We start from the raw sequence: 25,641 nt of genomic DNA on the forward strand, positions 1-25,641 counted from the left end.
CTTAATATAGTACTCCTGACATGGGAGGGAGCTGTTTCCTCCAGTCTTCTTTCTTCAAATATTAAAAAGCTATCTTCTCCTTTTAAGTGGTTGCAAAAACGGCAAATAACATTCTGGTATAAATTGTACTTTGTCTGATTTCTGCAATCGCTTAAAGGGTTTAATAACTTAATGCACTTGCTGGAATTTAAGCCTTGAGTGTATATGCACCACATGCCATAAAAATCAGCACAAGGATGCTCTGGTCACAAACAATGTGTTAAAATACAATAGTTTACCATTTTACTTTCAGTCTCTGAACTTTTGAACTGGCGGTCATAGTCAGAACCCAATACCGCCAGACTAGATTGAGATAGCGTACTAATTTTTAACTTGATAAATGTTTTATGGTTTTATATGTTTTATGGAATTGATTGTTTTTATGATACTGTAAGCCGCCCTGAGTCCGCTTGCGGAGAGGGCGGGATATAAATGTAAAGTAATAAATAAATAAATAAATAAACGAACTACTCTGGAGAACAGGAATACATTGAGAGCTCCCACATAGATTGTATCTTTCTGTTAAAACTTTGCCTTTTCAAAAATACTGGGGGTGGGGTGGGGTGGAAGGCAGGGTGTGTGTTTGGAGTACTGTTTGATTGGTGGCATGTGGCTTTAGTAGGAAGTCCTTAAGTATAATACTGGGCATTCTGCACTGTTTGTGAGAAATGCAAATGTGGGTTCACAATGTTAGTGGGTCTGATAGCTTGGTATTGGGAAAGCCAGTAACTGTTTCCTTCAGTGTGCTGCAATTAAGCATGGTCCTGCTTGGTCTGCTTGTTCTTGTGGCAGTAGATCCAAAACAGTTAAGCAGCCTGTGCAAAAGATACGGAGAAGAGAGCTGGTTCCATGTCATAATTGGGGTGGGGGGAGAACTATGAACCAAAGTCAAGGCTTGTTGGCAACAAGTGATGTCCCTTGGAAGTTTTCATATCATAATTCACTTTTTTGTTCTCAAGAGAAAGCCTGGATTTCTGCTTCTTTGGTCTTATTTAGGAATTCACATTTTTAAAATTCTCTTTCTCTCTCTCTCTCTCTCTAGGATAGAAAGCTTCTTGCAACAGCGCAACAGATGCTGCAGGACAGCAAAACAAAGATTGAAGTTATAAGGATGCAAATTCTTCAGGCGGCTCAGACAAACGAATTAGCTTTTGATAACGGTAAAGCACTAGAATAGAGTTTTCTCTAAACTGTGGATAGTCTTGAATGGGATTGTATGTGTGAATATATCTATTTGTTTCAATATTATTGAATGCTGGGGAAGGGGGTACATACAAATAAGAGATTTTTTTCCTCAGATATTATTTCTAGTCATATTTACACTTGAGTCATTTTCACTTCAGAATTTACTTAACTTTTTGACACATGCTTCTTTAGTGCAGATTGGAAATCTTGCTAGTCCTATTTCAGTGCTACAAGTTTTAGTAAGGAAAATGTTAAAGGCTTATATGACTGCCCAATATAAGCAAGGAAAGAAACAACCAATACTGCAAAGTAGTACATTTCTAAAACTCACAGATAGTTTAAAGATTCATTTATACAGTAAAAATATCAGTCTGTCTTTAAAACTGTTTTATTTAACACTACAACTTGTACACAATGAGGGTTGTGATGGTGACAACCAGGGTTAGCCCAATTTTTATCAGTATTCTACAGTGTTATTGTAATAACGATAAAATGATCAGGTTCTGTGAAGAGGTTAGGGTTAGGTTTTGTAATAGCAATAATTAGAGAATTTGGTCATTAAACTATAAAACACCAAAGGCTTGAAAAATGAGACGGGCTCCTTGATTTTTAATTTGTCAAGGCCTGACAATAATTGTGCTATGATGTTCTGTTTTAACAGTTTTGAATGTTAAAAGAACCAATTCATACTGAATATCTATGTGCCTTTTTTCTAGCAAAGCCTGTGATAAGCCCACTTGAGCTTCGAATGGAGGAACTGCGGCATCATTTTAGGATAGAGTACGCTGTGGCAGAAGGAGCAAAAAATGTTATGAAGCTACTTGGATCAGGAAAAGTTACTGACAGAAAAGCTCTCTCAGAAGTAATTATAAAATGATAACCCTATCTAAGTACTTTAAGATAAATTGAACAATTGTCTTTAAGTGTATTTTTCCTAACTCGTTTTTTCTTTTTTATTGAACAAGGCTCAAGCAAGATTCAATGAATCAAGCCAGAAATTGGACCTCTTAAAGTATTCATTAGAACAAAGACTTAATGAACTCCCTAAAAACCATCCCAAAAGCAGTATTATTATAGAAGAGCTTTCACTTGTGTCATCACCAACATTAAGTCCGCGGCAAAGCATGATATCTACGCAGAACCAGTATAGTACATTATCCAAACCAGCAGCTTTAACAGGTTTGTTGGAATAATATATATACCTTTAAGTGTTTCTCTTCTCTATTTAAAGCATAAGGGAATAATTCAGTAGGTTATGCTGAGTATCTTCTAGCATGAAAAAGGATAGAAATAAAACAAAACTGAATTAACTTATTTTCTCAATGTGGGTGTATTTTGGGATGAAATTGTTGTTTGCACTAATTGTACCATTATTCATGTCTCAGTTGCTATCTGAAGTTCCTAAATGTTGATTTCCATGTACTTTAATTTTAAAATGTTTTTGAGAAGAGGCTGTCTTAAGATTGTAATTGAGCAGTCCCCAAACATACTCAGACTGAGAACCACCAAGTGAATAACTTACAGATCATGTCCCCAAGTCTGTCTTCCAGTGCAGTTTGCAAATTGAAAACTACTAGCAGTTCAGTGTCCTGTCAGCAAGTTGCTATTATCTGTTGGGGGGTCCTGACTTGACATTTTGGAATAGTTGATGTAGTGCACTTAGTTTTTAGAATGCTTTGAATACATTAATGCCATTATTCCTTAGAATAAGTGGGTTCCTTCTACTTAACTATTAGATACGGCATTCATACAACTCTGTTATCTTCATTCAGTGCTACTGGGTTTTGATGAAAGTTTTTTTTAAAAAAAAACTTCTGGAGAGCTTTCCACAAAATATTAAGACTTGTTAATAGCCTGAAGAGAGAATTACATGTAGCAGTAATGCATAAAAATGCATCTCCCATTTACTTGTGCTAATGAGTTTTCTAGATTAAAGTAATTAAATACAAAAAATTAAGAGGCACTATTCCAGAAGAATAAACGTCTGCACAGGGGTTGTGAAAGTTGAGACTATATAGTCCAGCCGTTCCTCTTGACAATCAGTATATGTTTCTGTAATTGCAGTACTTCATAAAGGAAATAAGTTCCAAGATATCTCATATGCTTAATGAAGATCTTAAATATATCCCTGCAGATTTTATTTGCTAACTTGAAGCAGGTGTTGAATAAAAACTCTGTTCCTAATATGTTGTTTACTAAATTATTTAATAAACAACCAAATTAGAAGCACTAGCACAGCTGTTAGCTTGTGTCTTCCAAAATGAATTTAGTTTTTAAACTGAACTTGTGGCAAAACTAGTTGGTTACACAAGCACACTAAAAATATAGGGTCTCATTCTGTCATCCTCACATTTTATAGAATACATCAAGTTACAGTACACATATCCTGGATTTGCATATTGTTACTAAATTAATTTCTTCTCTATGAATGCTAGCAGTGGTAATGTGTGAGACACAGGTTCATATTTTTAAAGGATATAGGGTTTCTTGGAAATGATACAGTTTAAAAAAAAATCTTTGTCTCATAATATGTGAAGCAGCCCTTTCATTGTAGCCTTCTTCTTTAGTTAAAAGTAAGGCTTGTACATGTAAGGGGTTTTAGAGCATCTTCTATAAGATTTTGAGCTGCCAGCACTGCCACCATTCATGAGGTGTTCTTATTGATTGTAGTTGGTATTCTTATTGATTGTAGTTGCTAAGAATTTGAATTAAGGCTGTCTTGTTTCAGGTACATTGGAAGTTAGACTCATGGGATGCCAAGATATTTTGGAGAACGTACCTGGTCGATCAAAAGCCACATCCCTTACTCTTCCAGGATGGAGTCCAAGTGAAGCCAGATCATCTTTTATGAGCCGAACCAGTAAAAGCAAAAGCGGGAGTAGCCGGAATCTTTTGAAAACAGATGATCTGTCCAGTTGAGTATTTCCTTTTTCAAAATGGATGTATTCTCAGAAAGACTTTTATGAAGTATGTTGGTAAAAGTAAATGCAGTAAAAATTTCAGAAAAGATGCATATATTTATGTTGGACTACTTTGCAGCATTGATCAGCTTGAACAGTGCTGCTGGAAGTGGTAGTAAGAGGTTTTAATGATGCAAAAGGTCCTAGATGTCATGGTAACCAAAGTTCCCTCTTAGCTGCACTAGGGGACACTCATGCACAAAATTTTAACAGGCAGCTCAGTGATTTCTGTTTTAGCCAACAATACTGGAAACTATGGAGGATGAGGGTCCCTCTTTCTGCTGCCCCTAAAATTAGATCCCGTGGTCCAATTTTTTTGAAATTGGAGAAATTTTGAGGAGAGGCACTAGCAGCTGTGCTGCAAATTTGGCGCCTCTACCTCAAAATACCCCCCCCCCAAATACCCCCAGATTGATTCTCCATTATAGCCTATGGGTCCCATATAATGGAGCCAGAAAAAATGTTATTGTTTTCCATACCCTCTTATGCTTTTCAGTATGATTTGTAAGCTTCCTTGAGTCACAGGGAAAAGTGGGATATAAATATTTGCATAAAGAAGTAGTTTGGGCAGGTTGATAATATTAAAGCAATTTCCTATTTGTTAGGGTAGGCAGGGTTCTGACAGGGATTGTTCCTGCCCTGTTATACTTGACCTGTAATTCTGGTTGTCATATTTTACTTTAAAAAAAAGAAAGACTGCAAGAGTTAACCCACCCCCACCCACCCCAAATGCTGGTATGTTTTCTAAGGCTCAGCATAGGGTGATGGTTTAGGGCCAAATCTACCAATATAATGGACTGGGGCAGGTAGACCTGTTCTCTGGAGGCCAGGCCTGCCAATATAGTGGCTGGGATGGGTAGACCTGTTTTCCAGAGGACAGGTCTACCAATGTAGTGGAAAGGGTGAAATTTGACTTGATTCTGTTTTCTCTTATAATGTTTAAATTATTCTTAAAATATAGTTTAAACATAATTTAAAATAATTTAGTCTGAGATCTTTAAAAGGTTATGAAAGTAATCTTCTAAAGAACTAATTTATGTGATAGTTAAATATAGACTCACTCACAACTTTAATGCTACTAGCCTTTTCATTCTTAAGGTAGAATTTCTGCTCACAACACTGTGGAGCTTAGTGGGAACATTGATGGTAACTAGTGATGCATAAGCTCAAGGCCCTCATCTAAATGTGGAACGTGTTTGGCTGAAACTAATTAAAGAAAGAAAGAAATTGTAAAATAAATGGTATTATTTCTGACAATAAGTTTGTGTGCCATCACACTCTCAATGACTAACTGGGAAAATGACAGAACTTAGTGCTTCCCTTTCTCCAGAAATTCTCTGCTGGTTTGCAACATCAATAAGGTAATCTTATGACAAGGAGACTAGCAGTGCAGTCTTAAGCAAGTCTGCCTAGAATTCTAATGACGTTTACTGAGTAGAGCTTACTCTTAGGAAAGTGTTCTTGGGATTGGAGTTCTGGTTTCAGAACTTTGTTTTGCCCTGTAATGCAGCATTACTTGGGAACCTGGGGAAATTACATTTCCCCAGAGATGCTGCTGTGGTAACCCTATATAGAACAGGGGTGGCCAGAGTGCAGCTTGGCTCTTCCACACACATTGTGTGGTTTTGAAGCCCCTGCCAACACATCGGCCAACATGGAGAAGGTATTTGTCTCTTTAAATCACTTCTCCAAGCTAAGCCTGCCTGCCTTCCCTCCCTATCTGATGTTTATTCTGTGTGGTTCTTAATGTTACGCACGTTTGGCCACCCTTTATATAAAATAATGGAAGCCCCAGTGCCAGCCATTCTCCCTTGCTATGTAAATTTGAAAGCGAAAGGTGCAGCTGTGGCTTTGGTAGTAGGGAAGGCTTGAACCAAAAATCAAAGAGGAGTTCAGTTTGGGTATTCTGAAATGGTGGCCATGTTTCTTAAGCCACATCTGACATTCCAGAATTTGTCACCATCAGTAATGGTAGATAAACAAGGACTAGGTAATTAAAGAGGCCACTGGTGATGTTAGGTTAACTAACCAGGCATATAAATGTCAGTGGGAGCGATATATAAGGTTGCTATAGAACAATGGTAGCGTTTGGAGAGCTGGAATGATTTTAAATAGACTTCATATTTAACAGTGGTTAAAAATCCTTGAGTGTTGTATTGGGTATTTTTTTTAAAAAAAAATCCAATTACATAATTGATCCTTGCCAGTGTTTTTGAGAGAAGTTCTAACACTCAAATGTTTTGTGTATGGAAAATCCTCTTAGAGTTTTAAGCTGAGTTTGTGGATTTATTTACAGATGAAGTCTGTGCTGTTCTGAAACTGGATAATACTGTGGTTGATCAAACTAGCTGGAAGCCTATTTCCAATCAGTCATGGGATCAGAAGTTTACACTGGAGCTAGACAGAGTAAGGACCTTTTAATTTTAACAGTGACTGCCAGTTAAATAATTTACGTGCAGTATAAGAAGTTTATATGTAATGCTAAACCATGGCTTTTAACATGAATGAGACTTGTTCATGCATTCCCTACTCTCCTCATGTGTCTTGATTTCCCTCCATCTCTTACTAATTCAGGGCTGTATTTGAATTCAGAATAACCAAACATGATTTGCATTTGCCACAGAACTCCAAACTACTGACCAACAACTTTTGGTATTCTTTTTTGTGTCAGTTTCTTGTGAACTATAGTAAATTGAATGCAAAGCTCATGGGAGAGTTACTTAATCTCTTACAATATGACATGTTCTAAATTAAATTTAAAACCAACGATTTTGAGAAATAAGCTCTTTCTGGAGACAAGTGGAAGTACTTTACAATACAGATCATCTGCTTGGCAGAATTACACTTAGGAAGGGCTTGTGATGTGTTCATTGCACATGTGATTATGAAGGCCAATATTATTGTGCTTGAATTCATAGTGAGAGGAAGTATTTCCTTCTTTAATAAAAATGTATGAAATTTTTCATACATTTCATTTTTATTTCATACATGCATAATGAGATTGAAAAGGTTCAGGTGGAATTATGAAATTGAAAAGGTTCAAGCTAACCTTAATATGCTTAAAGCCAAAAATTTTAAAATTCTATTTTCATAATTTTTCCAGGTGGGTTCTATAAGAGGGCAAGGTTAAATGTGACAGATTTTTTGAAAAATTCCTAGTCTGAATTAAGGCTAGTTGATTTTTTAAATGAAAAAGATCAAAATGTAAACAAATTGGAAGTTGTTAATATTCCAGCTAATCGTTTTGGCATGCTTCGTTCAAAGGAGGGTTAGGGATTCCCTTTTAGATAACATTGTATTCTGTGAAGCACATGTGTGGGATCGGCTTTTTTTGAGCAAGAACACACAGAACACAGTTCCAGCTGGCTTGGCATCAGGAGGTGTGGCCTAATATGCAAATGAGTTCCTGATGTACTGTTTCTTTTAAAAGCCCTGTGAGAAACAATGGTGATGCCAGGGGTTGTGGCCTAATATGCAAGTGAGTTCCTGATGGGCCTTTTCTACAAAAAAAAGCCCTGTATGGGATTATGGGAAATGTACAGAAATCTCACTAACTTTAAAGTACCTTAGCACTGAACTGGAAACTCAGGTTGCATAGATTTCTGTGATTATTCATTTTTAGAAACTTCCTTTGGAATGCATACATGACATGAGCAAAGTCTGACTGTTGAATCTGTTCAGACATGCAGCAAGTTATCAGTCCTGCTGGTTTGGTTTTCTTTATCCAATGCATGTGAACAGATTTGCATGGAGACGTTTTAGTATGATCTCAATGGTAAAAGGAGATGGCTGCTGTAATAATAGAAATGGCTGCAGGTTATACCTACCGTATTTGCTGGCGTATAAGACTACTTTTTTGCCCTGAAAAACATGCCTCCAAGTGGGGGGGTCGTCTTACACGCCGGGTGCACTTCAGTTGGGATAGACATAGCTGGCCATAGTGGCATTCTGATGCTCGCCCGGTGCCCATAGTGGCCTCCCGATGCCCGCCCACCTCATTCTACATACCGTCCAGTATCACGCGGTATCCAGCGTGGCCGTGGCGGGTCATCAGCGTGGCTGTGGCGAGCATCAGCAGCGAGACAGAGGTGCCAGCCTTTTCGGCGTGACCAGCCCGTTCTGCTCGGCAGGAAGCAGTGGCGCTCCGGCCCGCCCTTTGTCTACGCAGAGCTCGCACATGCGCACTTGCGCACTAGTGCCGGTCACAGGGAGATGAAGGGGCGGGCCGGATGTTCTTTTACCTTTTATTTGGTGTGTGGAAGGTGTGCGGAGAGGTCATATACGGCAAGTATATAACAAACTATATTTTGAGTGGAAATGTTGGGGGGTCGTCTTATACACCGGCAAATACGGTAGTTTTTTCCATTTTAACCTCTTGATGGGAGGGTGTTGTGTGGACAGGACATAATTATTGCTTTCTCTTTGTGTAGTGGGACAGCAATATAGTTACTTTCCATTCCAGAATTATACTTGAAATTTCTTTTTAATTTATTTATTTTGGTTAATTTATATTCTGCCCTTTCCCGGATGGGCTCAGGGTGGATTACATCCAGATAAAACCAGTCACATACAATAAAACCAATAAATTACCATTAAAACAACAATACAACACAGCTCTGTATAACAAAGGTGGGCGGGTTCATAGTGCAGGTTGGAGTGTAATAAGTGGCCCAAATAAATAGTTCAGGTGACAGCCCACTGTGGGAGAGGATAGCTGATGGTATAGGCCATAAGGAAAAGGACGCCCGCTTGCCTCAAGCAAACATCTGGTGGAACAGCTCCGTCTTACAGGCCCTATAGAAAGGTAACAAATCCCGTAGGGCCTGTATCTTCACAGGAAGCTGATTCCACCAGTATGGGCCCTGGTCAAGGCAAGATGGACGTCCTTTGGGCCAGGGATAACCAGAAGATGTTGGTTGGCAGATTGTAGCAACCATTCGGGGCTCATATGGGGATAGGCGGTCCCGCAGGTATGTCGGTCCCAGGCCACATAAGGCTTTAAATGTCAATACTAAAACCCTGAAGCAGATCCAGTACTCAACTGGTAACCAGTGCAATGCGTGCAGCATCGGACGACTGCTTGCCCGTACAGGCAATCCAATTAGGAGCCGTGCTGCTGCATTTTGCACCAGTTGAAGTTTCCGGATCAGTCTCAAGGGCAAGCCTGCATAGAGCGAGTTACAGTAGTCCAACCTTGAAGTGACGGTTGCATGGATCACTGTAGCTAGGTCCTGGGATGTCAGATAGGGCACCAGCTGTTTGTCCTGCCGAAGACGGAAGAAGCCAGGTCGTGCAACTGCTGTGACCTAGGCCTCCATGAATAGGGAGGCATTCAGTATCACCCCCAAACTCTTCACCTTTTGAGCTGGCACCAAAGGGACACCATCTAGGGTGGGAAGTCGGATGCCTGATCCTAATCCGTACAGGACCTCCGTTTTAGCTGGATTAAGCTTCAGCCAGCTTAATTGCAACCATCCCACCACAACTTCTAATGCCCTGGTCAGATGGTCTGGGGCGGCATCTGGATGGCCATCCATCAACAGATAGAGCTGAGTGTCATCTGCATATTGGTGACAGCCCAGCCCAAAACCTCAGGCAATCTGGGCAAGGGGGCGCATATAGATGTTAAGCATCATTGGTGAGAGAATAGCTCCCTGCAGCACACCACATTCAAGTCTGTTCACCAATTGCCATACTTTGTCCCCGACCATGGAGAAAGGAAGAGAGCCTCTGTAAAGCTACCCCCTGATCTCCAATATTGGTCATTAGATCATAATCGACCATGTCAAATACTGCTGAAAGATCTAACAACAATAGCAGCGCTGACCCACCTTGATCCAGATGCCTTCTAAGGTCATCTGTGAGAGTGACCAAAATAGTCTCCACCCCATGTCCAGAGTGGAAGCCAGACTGGAAGGGATCGAGGGTCGAAGTATCCTCCAGGAAAGCTTGAAACAACAGTAGGATATAAAAAATGCATATCTTAGCTTGGCCTATAGAATAACAGTTGCTTTTGAAATCAACATATGATAGTTTATTTTTTTATCTGCAATTGAAGAGGCAGACGATAAATTGCTTGCTTCAAGCTTTCTTGGTGCTTAAAGCCTTCTTGATGTTCCGGCAGCCCTTTGCGGGTTGGAGTACTTGTGCTGGTTTTTTCTGATTCTCTGGAAGTTGCTACAACTGGTTCTTTAAAGCTGTATTTATCTTGTAAAGTCATGTATTTTTATGACTCACCTTTTTATAAAATGAATTGCTTTAAAGTAAAAGTTATTGAATCTATATATGTGTGTTTTTATAGTAGCAGATTTAAATAGCCAAAGAACATATTCCTTGAGCTTTACAAAAGAACTTGTAAAAACATCTGAAGAGATTATATGTTACACGGAGTTTCCTGAGCATAATGTTAATGTTACCGTGGGTGAATGAGGAAGAGAAAATACTCTCTGTGGCTCCTTATGATTCCGTCTGCAACTCCTCCCACTTGGGTGCCAAGCCTTAGTAGACATACCTTTAAGGCCAGTTCACAATTTACCTGCCATTGCAAGCTGCTTCAGAGGTGTCCAAGGAAGTGGCTCATAGGCAGGGACAGCAATATAGCTACTTTTACATTCCAGAATTATAAACCATCAGAGTGCAATTAGTGGCAAGGAGAGGAACCACATCACAAGCCTTGCCAATGTAATCTTTTTCCACTTTCATATTATTTTGTCATTTATTTGTTGTTGTTCTGCTCAAGTGGATCCGTGATGATAGATTATAAACTGGCCTTCAACTCCCCCCCCCCAAAAAAAAAGTTTTCAGAAATCTAGTAACTACACAGTATTTAATATTAAAAATTGTGTTTTCAGTCACGAGAATTAGAAATTTCTGTTTACTGGCGTGATTGGAGATCCCTGTGTGCAGTGAAGTTTCTAAGGTTGGAAGACTTCTTAGATAACCAGCGACATGGGATGTGCCTCTATCTTGAGCCCCAGGGCACTCTATTTGCTGAGGTAAAGACACAAGTACAGCATGCATTTTTAAGAGATAAATAATGTTGTGAGAGTCAGTACTTTGAAAATGAATTTTAAAATTACTTGTTTGAACTGCAGGTTACTTTTTTTAATCCAGTTATTGAAAGAAGACCAAAACTTCAAAGACAGAAGAAAATTTTCTCAAAGCAGCAAGGTAACACAATTTTTATGGATTTAACTGTGTTATAAAATTAATATTGAAATGGACTTGTATTTCTGAGCCCAACCACCGGAATAGAAAGCTAATCTACACTGTCCATGTAAAATATTTATTTACAATTTATAGATTCAAATAATAAAATCAGTTTTTAAAACTTAAGAAAAATGTGGAAGGTTACATGTTTAGTTTATTCATCAAAAATAATAAACTAATGAATATGAATTTTCTTTTAATTATCGCTTTTGGTGATAAGCAAGATTACTTGCACTGTGATTCCTTTCTCCACAGGCAAAACATTTCTCAGAGCTCCTCAAATGAATATTAATATTGCCACTTGGGGAAGGCTGGTGAGAAGAGCTATTCCTACAGTAAATCATACTGGCACTTTCAGCCCTCAAGCTTCTGTGCCTGCCACAGTGCCAGTGGTTGATGCTCGTATTTCGGAGTTAGCATCAACAGCTAGGTAAATGGCAAAGAAATGTTAAGCATCTTTTGCATGTAAAAGTGATGTGGATACTGCTGTAATGTAAAAGGAAGCATGAGCTTATTTTATCTTACCTTGAATAGTAATTGTAAATGAGTGCGTTAGCATATCTAGTGTTGTTTGCCAAAATTGTCACCATGCTCACTAAGCAAATTGCTTTCTTTAAGCGACTCCCCTGTAGCCAAATTGGAATTTGAACTTGAATCCGAGCCCCCACTTACTCCACCGCGTGCTTCTTCTCTCGGAGAAATAAGTGAACCTTCACCTGAGCAGAAGGCTCCAGCTACACCCACTCAGGCAAGGCTTCTCATTTAGAATAACTGAATAGGTTTTGCTTTGTTGTTAGAAATGTTGCACCTAAATATTATGTTTCTTCTGTTTGGCTTCTGTATAGAGCTCACTGTTAGTGAGGCTTTCTATGTGCAGTTCTCTCAGCCAAGATGTATAAGTAGTGTTTATAAGATCTGATCATAATGTATGACCACTTCAAAAGGGAGGCGGGGGGAGCACTTCATATATTTTTTTAAAAGTAGACAATTAGGCCATGATCCAAATAATAATTGGAGGTTTTGTCTTCAGACAGGGAACTTCTTTGCTACTTTCCTTGGAATAGGAAATGTGCCATACTTTTGTATCGTGCTTCAGGTTGCAGACTGTTTGCAGCTTATTTGCATTTCCAAAGTCTTTTGTGGTAGAGCATGAGAAGATGTTGTCAAGAAATAAAAGTTCAAAGCATTCTTTGTATAGAACCAGGTGAACAGGTATTAGGACCCCTACCTTTAATGTCCTGAATATTCCCATCCAACTCCAGTCTAAGGGTTGATAGTCTTGACTGTGGTGTGTTTTATACAGCTGTTGGAAGAACTTTATATTCTTCATGATCTCTCCCTGAGATCCCCAAGAACTGCTGCCAGTCTTCAAAAATGATACTCAGCCTGGGTGATCTGTGGTCTGACTTGGTATTTGGCCATGTAGATTGCTTCTTTAAATCATAATTTAAATTCATGTTGCAATAAAATCTGTTAAAATCTAATAAGGTAAAATAATACTACATATCACCAGTGAAGACATAATTATCAACAACACTTGTATCCTCTGAAAAGCCTGCCAAAACAAGAAAGCTTCACACAGCCTTCTGAAAATGTCCTAATGTTTCTCCTTAGGCAGAGCATTCCAGAACCTTTGGCCAGCAACAGAAAAATTCAGTCCCTTCACTTTTCTCATCTCTCTTAAAGTGGGCATTTTGTACAGGCCTCATCAGAAGCATGTGCCTAGGAGAGATGAGAGTGCAACATGGGAGAAGCAGTCTTTTGACAATTTTTAGCCTGTTCAATCACTTTATTATGAGAGTGCTCTTTTTAAAAAAATTGCGAGTGCTTCAAGATGAGATCCTGAATTCCATAATCTCAAATTAAAAACCTACTGCTATAGCATTATTCTTTTAGATAGAGTTCAGTCCTCCCAGTTTCTAGCAACTTTCATTTTTTTAAATCTTCAGATTTTTTTTCTTCTACACATTTCACAGGATGCAGAAACATTTGAGTTTGAGCATGACAGAAATAATTTTGTCCCCAAACTTCAGCCGGAAATTATTTGTGAGACTCAAATGTCAAACTCTGATATAGAGTATACTATACGAGAACCTGAAGATAGAAGGTACGTTGTCCTTTGACTTCGTTACATCTCTGGCTTCATATTGAGTAGAAATTCTTACTCACTTTAAAAAAAAAAATTGCTGTCTTTCAGAATGCAACAGAGATTTCAGTTTAGTTTACAAGACTTCCGATGTTGTGTCGTTCTGGGCAGAGGACACTTTGGAAAGGTATGTTGTATGGACAAAATACATTTGCTTCTTTCCCCCATCTTTTTGTTTCCTGGCCTTAAGCTTCTCTTCGTTTCAGCAGCGTGCTGTATTTTGGAACTTGGATTGTAGAAGATAAAACAGTTTCCTGATGCTCAGTCAGTGTGCTGATCAATCTAAAACAGCTTTTAAAAATTTGAGTAGCAGGGGTGTTCACAGAATAATAGAATTTTGTCCATCAATGTAGTGGAAAGCGCACTCGTTGAATGTTGTCTTTTTGTTTCAGGTCCTTTTGGCTGAGTATAAAAATACAAACGAAATGTTTGCTATTAAAGCCTTAAAGAAAGGAGACATTGTTGCTCGTGATGAAGTAGACAGGTCAGTATGAAGAAGAGAAATATTCAGAATACTCGTAGTTTTTGAGGTCTGGGATGTAAAACACTGCTTTAGGGAGACCCAGTGACTTGTAAGCATCCAGTGGAATATTTTTCTCTCAGAGCAGCGAACTACAATGGTATATTGCAGACTTGCTCTTGAAATTTCCCACAGCTTCAAAACTAGTATGTCATATTGGGTGTGGATGTGGCTGCTGTTCTGCTACACTGCTTATTTAGAATCCTCATGCATAGTCAAGAAAAACTGCAACTTGTTAAAGCATTTCAAATCAGAGTGATAATGAACAGCTTAGGTTGAAGAATTCCTGGTTCAGGAAATCATGGCTGTACAAGAGGAACAGGAACATGCATGCTGAAGAATAAGCAAGGCTCATACTTGTGATTAACAAAACAGTGTTGTTTTTTAGTGACATCTGAGTACAGGCATCAATTAGAAGTAAAAGTAGGTTCAGAGTATAAAGTAAAATAAGCTTCTGTTAGCATAGAATAGTGGTGATCTGCCTGCCATTAATGTGTGGCTTCCAGCTTGTTTGGTGCATATACCTGAACACGTGAACATAGGCATGTTCAAGGGTGTTTTACAGTTCAGAACTGCTGTGTCTTTTTAAACAAAAAATGTCATCTTATATCCTGCCTTTTTGGTGCATTTGCAACAACTCTGTTGCAACTCTCTTTCTGTGTACCACAAGTGGATGAGCAAGCAGCCTTGCACAAATGGACACTGTGCCCAAAACAATTCTCCCAGTCTAGTGGCTGGAAAAGTGCATATGAAGCCCTCTTTAAACATTAGTAACCATGCCTGTGTGAGAACTGGGGGAAGGGAGGGCTGATTTTGTCTTCCTGCCCCAACTCCTGCTCCTTGCCAGACAGCTCATGAGAAAAATTACTGCTTTTTAATACAGCTGTCATTTGCAACTGGGACTATTGTCATCCTTTCCCCCTTCTGTATAACAGTATTTTAAAAAGTGTTCCTCAGTAGTGTAGTCTAATTGTATTTGTTGACTAAGTTTTAAATTCTGTTTTATAAAGGCCCATTTAAATAGTACACTTTCCACATTCAGTTCTGTTTGTAATGCATATTGCCTTTAATTGGCATGTTGAATCTCTTGCTTTCCACCTAATAAATTCTATGATAATTTGGCATGCTAATTTTCTCCATGGCATTGTGAATGTTTGCTTTATATTCCTATTGGATGTGACTTTGATAGATGCCATGTGTCTGCCGGAATATCCGAACAAACTAGTAGTCTGTGCCCATACTTGAAAATCCTGGCCTCCAAATTCCTTTGCACTGTGAGAGTGTCTTTGCACTTCAGAACAAATGGACTTTCTTTGTCACACTTTATTCAGCTGAATCATATTGTAAGGTTCCAGTTTAATAGAACATTTTTTGGAAATGAGTTTTTCAGCTTCCACTGGAATGGTGCTACAGGTTTATAAGCTAACACTCCTCATACTTGATGTGGGGGGGAATCCTTTAAGATAGCAAGAAAGCAGTATGTTTAAAAAAACAAAACACATCTAAACTTAACATATACATAAGGGTTGCCAACTCTGGGCTGATAAATTCCTGGAGATTTGGGTGTGGACCTGGAGAGGGTGGGGTTTGGGAGCAGAGGGAACTCACCAGAATGTAATGCTAAATCAACCATTTTCTCCAGAGAACTGATCTCTGTACTCTGGAGATAAGTTGCAATTCTGGGAGACCTCTAGGCCCCACCTGGAATCTGGCAACCCTAGGACCAGGATATTGATTAATTTTGGAAAGGTTTTGAGGGGTTGTTTGTCATGTGACTTTTCACAATCACATTAGTAATTTTTTCCCCTGCAGGTTGGTTTGAAATGTTACATTGGACTCTTTGGAACCTCTTGTATTTGGGTTAAAATTAGTTCTAGCTGTCTTGCAATTGATCTAAAACATTTCTTTTTTCCAGTCTGATGTGTGAGAAGCGGATTTTTGAAACTGTGAACAGTGTAAGGCACCCCTTTCTGGTCAACCTCTTTGCTTGTTTCCAAACCAAAGATCATGTGTGCTTTGTAATGGAGTATGCTGCTGGTGGAGACCTCATGATGCATATTCACACCGATGTCTTTTCTGAACCAAGAGCAGTGTAAGTGTTGTTCTTGTATATTGGCTTAAAATACACACGTAGTCATTAATATAAATACCTTTGTTTTGGTGCTTCTGTTTTGTGAAGGAACAGCCCAGGCATAACACTGGCTCCACCTCAGGTTTCAGAACCTGATTTAAGGGAAACCTCGATTAGCCCTACCAATGTTTAATGTAACAAACTGGGAAGAAAAAATGTACTCTTTCATGTTGGGCTGATTTAGAAGCACTTATGAGACATAATTACTGCAGCAGTGTGGCATTCTAGCCTGTGAGATAGGCGAGACATCATTGGCCAACTTTATAAAACTACCCATGGTGTTCCCCCATGTGGAAAAGAGCAGTTGTGTGCAACTGTCTTGTGAGATTTCAGTAGAGATGGAGAATTTTGGACAAGCCAAGTGGTGATTGGGATGAACCTGGGCATCATCTTGATGAATTTAGAGCACTGTAACACAAACTTGTGTCTAGGCTTTCTTGTGTACTGTAATGAGACATTGCAAAGCACACCTTGCCTGCTCAAGGCACATGCTCTTGTTGGGGCAGCACATATTTCTGTATGCATCAGTAGTAGCCACGTGTCTATCTAGGAGTTAAGGGTGCCAGTTTTATAGGGTGGTATCCACAGGACCCATGCACCACAAGTATAATCTTCTGTGCTTGAAAGCACTTCCACCATGAACAGAAGATGCCTTCATAAGCAGAAGAGTATCTTCAGCTCCCTCATATAGTTTTGATTAATAGGCTGTAAATCCACCTTCTAAATAAATGCTCAGAGCTATTTCTGTGATATTAAGCTTTGGCTCTCTGATGTATTCGGGATTTTATTTTATTCATCTGGTTTTCAGCAATTATCCTTTTGTAGAAATATAAAGGAAAATGAGAACTCACACATTCTGTTATCTTTACACAGATTTTATGCTGCCTGTGTGGTTCTTGGACTGCAATATTTGCATGAGCATAAGATAGTTTATAGGTAAGTACATTAAAGCATAATGTATGGATTTCTGTCTGCTGCCTACGTCTTATATATCCTTTTATTACTTTTCAGTTTTTAAATAATTGCAACCCTCAAACAGAAAAGAAATTGAAAAAAAAAATGTAACAACAGTGGTAGAAAACCTACAGACAGGCTTCTGCAAAGGTTTTAATATATCTCAAAATATGCCCATGCTCAGTTGTCATCTGTATGCCATACGTTCAGATGTTGATAAGGATGTAAAGTCTTAAATCCATTGATTACAAGAAATGGGCATTTTTCTGCTGTAGTATGTCTTTTAGCAACAGTTAAGGACACAGGAGACAGGCAATTGGTTTAAAAGCACAAGTGTCAACAAAGATCAGTGAATATTGTTGTACAAAATTGGTACATGTCATTACTTTCTCCCCAAAACTGGACAGGCCCAAAGCATACATTTAAGAGACATGTCTTGTAAGTTACAGTGCCACCAGTTAGACATTTACAGTACAATCTTGAGAGCACTTTCCTGGGAGTAAACCCCATTGAATACATCTTAGTAGAATTCAGAGTAGACCAATTTATGCAGTGTATTATAAGCATAATTTTTTGCTAAGTAAGTTGCATCTTTAGAGCCAAAGAAACAACAGTTATAAAGTTGAGGGCAGTATCCCACCTCCATGTATAATCAGATTAATAAAAATGTTACATTTTCTTTACTAGTAAAAGGTCTTGCCATGAGATATTTGCACAAATCTGCAGGCTGTTTCCAAGTATTATTAGTATGAAAAAGAACTAGATTAAGTGTTTGTAAATGGTTGCACTGAGTACTTTGGATCTGCCTAGAGCATGAGTTCTTCTCTGTATTTGCAGAGATTTGAAATTAGATAACTTGTTGCTGGACACAGAAGGCTTTGTGAAGATAGCTGACTTTGGCCTCTGCAAGGAAGGTAAGCCTTTTCAGGCAGTGGCAAACATGATAGCCTACTATTTTGAATTACACCCTCAAATAAAGAGTTACATCTCCCCCACCCCAGTGAACAGAGATGATAGACATTTCTTCTCTGTTCAGACTAGAAATGACTGATTAGATTTTATGAGGAAACAATGCCCTGCCGCATTCCCAGATGACATTGGAAAGACTGATGGGGAAAACCTTTATCCATTTCCATTCTGGCTACCACTTTTACTCCTGTGTGAGAGGAAGGAAATAGTGTCTTCTCAGGTGGTCTTTGCTAAGTGTACCATCTTGTGAACAAGACTGACTGCAGATGTAGGCATCAGAGTACAAAATGCACACGAGTGGAAAGTGGATTGGGGAAAAACTGGTTTCTTTCAGATACTGGTAAACAGTGACTATGAAGAGGGATAGGCATGAACTGGGTCATGATCCAAAATTTGGCATGGATTTGGGCCAGTTCAAAGCTCCAAAATCAACATTCAGGGAAAGTGCCTTCCCTGAGCATTTACCATACTATTGTCCAGTTTGGCTGTTCCAGGCCATTTAAGCTTAACAGCTGAGCAGCACAGGGGTCTGCAGCTGAGCTGTTAGGTTGAAATGGCTTTGAACCATTTATCCAGTCTGTTTAACTTCCCCCCATGAAATGGCTGCCAGCCATATAACCCATCCTGGGAGACTCCCCCCTCCTGGCTGTGGCAAAGGGGGGGGGGCTCAATTCAGGTTTCAGGGACCACTCTGAATCCCAAACCAAACCTGGGTTTTTAGGTTTGTACCCATCCCTAATTATGAATGCCTTTGAAGTGTTTGGAAGGCTCATCTAAGTCAGAATGCAATGACCAGGCATCTCACCAGTTTAAATGCTCTGTACTGCCTGCCAACTCATTTTTGGGCATGAGTGCTGGTTTCTCAGACTGGGAGCATCTTATCCCTTATAAGGCTTTTTTGCCAATTAAGACCATCATCAGAAGCCTTGCTTTGTATGCTTTTCACTTCTAGAAACTGGCATGAGGGACAGTCTTCCCAGTGGTGGCACCCAGGCTCTAGAAGTTGATTTCCACATAGGCTTATCTGGCACCAATAGTCTTCCGTTTTATTGTTAAAAGTTCTCTTGCTTTTTATTTCATTGCTGTTTTTAGAAGGCTTGCTTTTGGTTTCTATACTGGTTATTATAGAATCTCTATGAGAGCCAGTTCGGTGTAGTGGTTAAATACGCGGACTCTTATCTGGGAGAACTGGGTTTGATTCTCCACTCCTCCACTTGCAGCTGCTGGAATGGCCTTGCGTCACCCATAGCTCTTGTAGTTGTCCTTGAAAGGGCAGCTGCTGCAAGAGTTCTCTTAGCCTCACCTACCACACAGGGTGTATGTGGTGCTGCAGGGGGGAAGGTAAAAGGAGATTGTGACCGCTCTGAGACTCAAGAGTATAGGGCAGGATATAAATCCAATATCATCATCTTCTGTTCTCAGTCTGATATTGTAAATTGTTTTGTCTGCTATTTCTGTCTTAGTTTTGCTGCTATTCTTGCTTTAATTTTATTGGAAGAGGTTTTTTTAAATATAAGGTAGCTTGTAGATACTTCCTTGGAGAAGTCGGACATCTAAGTAATTAAATAATCAGGGAAGGATTATATCCATCCATATTTTAAAGGGATAAGAGTAAAATTTTACATGCATGTATGTGTGTTCTCATTTGATTTGTCTGGAGTGCCAATAGTAAAGTATAAAACTTTATGAATCTGATTAGAAGAGCTAAAATTCCGCAGCTAAATATAAACCACATTCCAGTTTCCTCACTTGCAAAATTAGCTTCCTGCCCACCTGCTAAACAGTAATTATTATAGAACTGATAACTACTATAATAGTTTTATTAAACTTACGGTAGTAATCTTTGTTAATAAGAAAGTATACTGACAGCCCATAATTAAAAATTCGTCAACATGTTCTTCTTGCCCCCTCGCTCTTGTAAAATTTTGGTACAAAATTTGCATGTTACCATTCCTTGTGAATTGATGTCACTGTGATAAAAAGTATCTTCCAGCATGAGTAATTACCTCAGCTAGACCAAACTTTGGAGAAAGAGCTCTATTATTAGATTTCTAAATTTGGAAAAAGTTGCTTAACCTGCTTAGGCAGGACTAAATATCTAGTCCTTTTCTCATTTGATGTTGCTGAATAAAATCATCCACACTTTTAATAAGTGTCTTAGTAAATACACTCAGTTTTCCTTCTTCCTTGCAGCTTTAGTTTAAACAGTTCTTCAAAGGAGGAATCTGGCCTCCTTTGAGTAAACAAGAAATTCCCAGCCTCATTGAGTTGTTTGAATAAATGGGATACCCAGCATGGTACCTGTGTGCACCATAGCTCAAACCTTGCTTTAAGGGGGCAGCACCGCATGAGGCTGTTGCCCAGCAAGGCTTCTGATTGGCCACTGGAGATTTCATTGTTTATGTAGAGTTTTAAAAACATTGCTTTGGCATTAGGAACTTCACTGTGCGGTTGAAGATTGTAAGCTGCAGCAACTATTTTGTGGCTGGATTCATGACACTCTATCTGAATTCCAAAAGTGCCCACAAGATCAAAAGGGTTGTATAAATGACATGTCATTAGGGGTTGACAAAGGAAATGATGTATAGTTTTTCCCATTGTAGTATATGAGTCCCTAAAAAAAATAAAGCACCTTGAGACAAAAGTGCAAGCTTCAGTTTTCTGAAATTATCTGTTTCAGGCATGGGATTTGGTGACCGGACAAGTACATTCTGTGGCACTCCAGAATTTCTTGCTCCAGAAGTGTTGACAGAAACATCTTATACAAGAGCTGTGGACTGGTGGGGTCTTGGTGTGCTCATCTATGAAATGCTGGTTGGTGAGGTAAGTGTAATAAAATATAAAGGTATTACCCTTATTGATCTAGGAGGTCTTAGGAACTAAGGAAGGTGAGGGATAGGGTGGACATGTTTGGGAGAGGCAAACTCCGTATTTACAATATGGATTATATCCAGAAGGGAATAGAAATTTCCTGCCTTGTGCCTACAACATTACCTCTGGTTTTCACTATACTACCCCTTCCCTAAATGGTGCTGAATGTGATCGGAGAGGGACGGTGGCTCAGTGGTAGAGCATCTGCTTGGTAAGCAGAAGATTCCAGGTTCAATCCCTGGCATCTCCAACTAAAAAGGGTCCAGGCAAGTATGCGTGAAAAACCTCAGTTTGAGACCCCGGAGAGCCACTGCCAGTCTTGAGTAGACAATACTGACTTTGATGGACCGAGGGTCTGATTCAGTATAAGGCAGCTAAATATGTTCATATAGGATGGAATTTGTAAAAATTCCTCTTTGCTGGCAGAAGTTCCCTTCAGTTTGTTGATTTATTTATTTCTATTTTTATCCCGCCCTCCCCGCCTAGGCGGGCTCAGGGCGGCTTACATGGTCATGCAAGTACATGAGTATAGACATATAGTATGACATAAAAACCATAAAACAGTTAAAAAAATTTTAAAAATGACATTTTGGTGCTATAATCTTAAGTTTCAGGTTGATGTTCTCTGTAGGGCAGATCTTAAATGATCTTCTCTGCAATTGCTGTAAAATAGATGGTCTAGTTTAATTCTGCAGTTGGTTAAGAATTGAAAAGTTCTTTCACTAAACTGATGGTGGAGGAAAGCACCATCAAGTTGCAGCCAATTTATGGTGACTCTAAGGCTTTCAAGGCAAGAGACATTCAGAGGTGGTTTGCCATTGCCTGCCTCTGCGTAGCAACCTTGTACTTCCTTGGCAGTCTCCCATCAGATTTCTGGTAATTGTTCATATTTGTGACTCTCCCCCCACCCCTCAGTCTCCCTTTCCTGGAGATGATGAAGAGGAGGTTTTTGACAGTATTGTAAATGATGAAGTAAGATATCCTCGGTTCCTTTCTACAGAAGCCATCTCCATAATGAGAAGGGTAAGATCATTCTAAAGTGCATATATTCTTGTTTTATTAGTGCCAAATGTATGTCTAATCCATGACTACACATATAATGGGGAAACAATTAATATTAAAGCTATCTATATTATCTTATCTCAAATTCATGTAATATTAAGCATTGGGTTTTTTGCAGACTATTCACTAATCATGTGGAATTATAGCGCTCCTCTTAAAGACTAACTTAATTTACACAATTGTAATTAAGTATCATAAAGAATACAATTTTTCTGTTTACTGTTGAACAAAGGTTTTGAAAAGCTAGTCATTTTCTCATTAAAACAGATCAGATTCTTAGTTAAATGTATCATGGTCATTCATAGTATGTATATAATGTTTCTCTTGTGTTCTCTGTAGCTGTGGAATTTAACTCTAGAATTTTAACTTTGAATTGTTACTCTGAACTGTATTGAAATTTTATTGCTGGAAATTTTCACAGAAATTTAATTCACAAGTTCTTAATACTGTTTTTAGCTTCTGAGGAGAAATCCAGAGCGGCGTCTTGGTGCTGGTGAGAAAGATGCAGAAGATGTCAAAAAACATCACTTTTTTCGAGTGAGTACCAGCTAGAAAAGTGTGTGAAATCCAGTAGCAGTTGGAAGTGGGGAACCTTAACAAGCTCTCTGCTTTTAGTTGATAGATTGGACCGCCTTACTTGCCAAGAAAGTGAAGCCTCCTTTTGTACCAGTCATAAGAGGAAGGGAAGATGTCAGCAATTTTGACGATGAATTTACCTCAGAAGCGCCTATTCTCACTCCACCCCGGGAGCCACGGATACTTTCAGAAGATGAGCAGGAAATGTTCAGAGACTTTGACTACATTGCTGATTGGTGTTAATTTCATAGATACTGTGAAATCCTGCAGACTGTCTCATGAGAACAACATCGTCCCCTCCCCCTTAAGAATACCAGCCTTTGGAGCGGTCTCTACTGCCTGTAGCTTCTGATTTTAAACCACATGAAGATTTTTTTTTAAGTACCGTTTTTAATACACCCAAGGAGTGCCCTCTTGTATACCTTTTTTTTAAAAAAAATATTGAGCACTGGAAAGCAGTTCTTTGCAGCTTTTAAACTGAATTGTTGGGTACAGTTTGTGTTCACTTTCATATGAGCACACACATCCTCTGTACCTTTTAATATTTTGCAGCAGACAACATTGCAAATTACATGCCTTAAAAAGTGGGACAGCAACCAGACTGACGACCATCTACCTAGATTTTATTGAAAGAAGGCAAAAGCTGGCCCTTTTAAAAATGGGAAAAAACATTACTGCAGTCTCCCCAAATATGTTGATGTGAAGATGATTAAGCACACTGTTGACTTGAGTTTTTAAGAAATAATGAGGATTAAGAACATATGCCTTTTTTTTTTGTAACCTTTCTATGGTATTTATTAAGGGTGGGGGATGTGTTTAAAGCCTTAGCTATGTGAAAGCAGAGTAAGTGCTTCTGATTTTTAAAATACAGAGAGTACCAAAGTCACTTGCCAAACATTGTTTGCCTTTAATCTCTTTAAACACTGTTCAGAAATAACCAGCAGAGATGAAGAATGTAATGAATAAGAATGTGTCTCTTTGGTCTTAACCAGGAAACTTTCTAGATGGATTTATTCCCTCAGATCCAGTCACTGTTCTATGCACTCTTTCAGTCATGCTTTTTCTCACTAACTACAAGGATAGATCCCCCCCCTCCCCAATTTGCTAATAATATCATTCACTTTGTATGTGCTAACTTGGTGTTACCATATCATTTTTATAGAATGAGAAACTTCAGTGTATACATGTGATATACATGTATATTTAGAAGTCACAATGTATGTACTTTTGTTTCAAGCACCACTCCCCATTGGTTTTTGTTCAGTGGCCATGTGAATGTATTTTTAAAACCAGATTTACTGGAAAAGAAACACTCTTTTATATAAGGCCACTGAATTCCACAACCTTCATTGGCAATTACTGAGAAAAGGGGTAAAAAGCAATAATGTTTTAAGATGTGTATAAATATTTTTGATAAAACGTGTATATTTTAAGTCTCATAACACTATGTTGTACCTCAAAACGTTAACTTATCTTTGACCAGACACTGTGCGCACTCCTTGCAGATTTTGTTACTTTTTCCGGTATTCTGTAGAAGTATTTTAACTCATTGTGGAAAATAACATTCCACTTTTGTTTATCAGCATTTGTGATCAGCCTCATCCCCCACTCGCTCACAGTCAGAGTGTGTTGTTGAGTGAAGTTTGAATTCACTCAAATTAATTGCTTTTTCTACAGTTTCATTCCATAAAAAGATTAAAAATAATTGCCAAATCATGTTGATTTTGAGTGGAGACAATGCAACACAAAAAGTGTTACATTCTGAGATTTGTCCAGTAAAATGTGATCTGCTAGGTTTCTAATAACTTCTTTAAAGAGAGTACTGGAATATAAGGTATAATAGGGCCACTAAAATAATGTACATGCAAGTTTGTCCAAAAAGGACAATGGTAAGAGACTGTCTTAAAAATAATCAGGAATATAACTTCAAAACATTTAGCTTTTTCAAGATGCTGGTTTGCTGTTCCCTATTTGATATAGTAGCTATAGTCTAATTACAAAACAAAACACTACACACTGAGGTATACTCTGTTAGCCCTTTTGTTTGCAAATGATAGATCTACAGGTGGCTGGGTCCCAAAAAGGTGCTTCAAATTTAAAATCCTACAGAAAATAACTTTTGTAAGAACACCTTGTACAGAAATGTTTGTAATCTAAATAAATCTCTAAAAATATTAGAGGCAGGGTATGTTCACACATTTAAGCTGAAAGAAAGCACTATTTTTATCTAGTTTTAAAACTATTTAGGCAAATTAAGATTTTAAACTCTAGATTGTAAATATATTTTGCTGTACTTGTATGTGGCTGCTGAAGCACTTTGTAAAGAAATTAGGATATTTTAGAATGGTACACTATGCATTAAATGAAATGTGCCTTTAACATTGTCATACTACAAACTGTCTCGCAGTTATCACAAATTAAAGTTTAAATAGTGAAATTTGTATATGAAAATGATTTGCTGACTGAATCTTGTAATTGTGTGGATTTATTCCCTCAGATCCTTAGATGAATTTATTCCCTCAGATCCAGTCACATAAGAGACAAAGCAGTGTGAAAGTCTCTAGCGTAAAATGTCTTCAGAACTTGGTTGTGACTGGCAACATAGCTGAGTGTGGGCACCCTGAAACTGACAGCATGTTTGGGGGTGGGGAAGTAAGAATACCAAAGAAATATTTCCTTGTAGCTGATGTTAGTTTTCTGCTCCTTTCCCCTCCATCTCTCCCTCCCTCCTTTCTTTGCAGAAGCATTTCAACAGAGAAGTGAAGGTGAATATTGAAATGGGCCTCAGTTCTCTGTTCGTTCTGAATAAAATTATACAATCTTCCAGCAAAAAAAAAAGAAAGAAAAGAGAGCTTGGTTGCATTATGCTTTCTTTCTGGGGTCAGAAAGCCAGTTTCTAAAACATTTTTTTCAGTATCTTTGTCCAAATAATTTGAGTCCCACTGCTAAAGAAGTTGCATTTAATGGCAGCTTAGGGGTGACAGGACAGAAGGTTCTTCGCTTGAAATTTTTATGATAC

General features: G+C 38.6%; 1 protein-coding gene across 2 annotated transcripts in view; it reads left to right on the forward strand.

Moving 5' to 3' along the window:
* PKN2 (protein kinase N2) overlaps positions 1–25,073 on the forward strand; it is a 62,010-nt gene extending 36,937 nt beyond the window's left edge. The window contains exons 4-22 of one of the 2 annotated variants that reach the window (XM_060232159.1): positions 1,082–1,199; positions 1,941–2,086; positions 2,190–2,403; positions 3,953–4,138; positions 6,481–6,590; positions 11,036–11,179; positions 11,279–11,354; positions 11,649–11,823; positions 12,012–12,141; positions 13,343–13,500; positions 13,591–13,666; positions 13,932–14,023; positions 15,975–16,151; positions 17,064–17,126; positions 17,982–18,058; positions 20,794–20,936; positions 21,900–22,007; positions 22,503–22,583; positions 22,662–25,073. In XM_060232159.1, the coding sequence (XP_060088142.1) occupies positions 1,082–1,199; positions 1,941–2,086; positions 2,190–2,403; positions 3,953–4,138; positions 6,481–6,590; positions 11,036–11,179; positions 11,279–11,354; positions 11,649–11,823; positions 12,012–12,141; positions 13,343–13,500; positions 13,591–13,666; positions 13,932–14,023; positions 15,975–16,151; positions 17,064–17,126; positions 17,982–18,058; positions 20,794–20,936; positions 21,900–22,007; positions 22,503–22,583; positions 22,662–22,865 (2,478 nt within the window). In that variant the 3' untranslated portion in view covers positions 22,866–25,073. The remainder of the gene's footprint in view (positions 1–1,081; positions 1,200–1,940; positions 2,087–2,189; positions 2,404–3,952; positions 4,139–6,480; positions 6,591–11,035; positions 11,180–11,278; positions 11,355–11,648; positions 11,824–12,011; positions 12,142–13,342; positions 13,501–13,590; positions 13,667–13,931; positions 14,024–15,974; positions 16,152–17,063; positions 17,127–17,981; positions 18,059–20,793; positions 20,937–21,899; positions 22,008–22,502; positions 22,584–22,661) is intronic. The other variant, XM_060232160.1, reaches the window with a different exon arrangement.
* The last annotated feature ends 568 nt before the right edge of the window (positions 25,074–25,641 follow it).

This window comes from Heteronotia binoei, chromosome 2 (genome assembly GCF_032191835.1).
Source record: "Heteronotia binoei isolate CCM8104 ecotype False Entrance Well chromosome 2, APGP_CSIRO_Hbin_v1, whole genome shotgun sequence".
Lineage (NCBI taxonomy): Eukaryota > Metazoa > Chordata > Lepidosauria > Squamata > Gekkonidae > Heteronotia > Heteronotia binoei.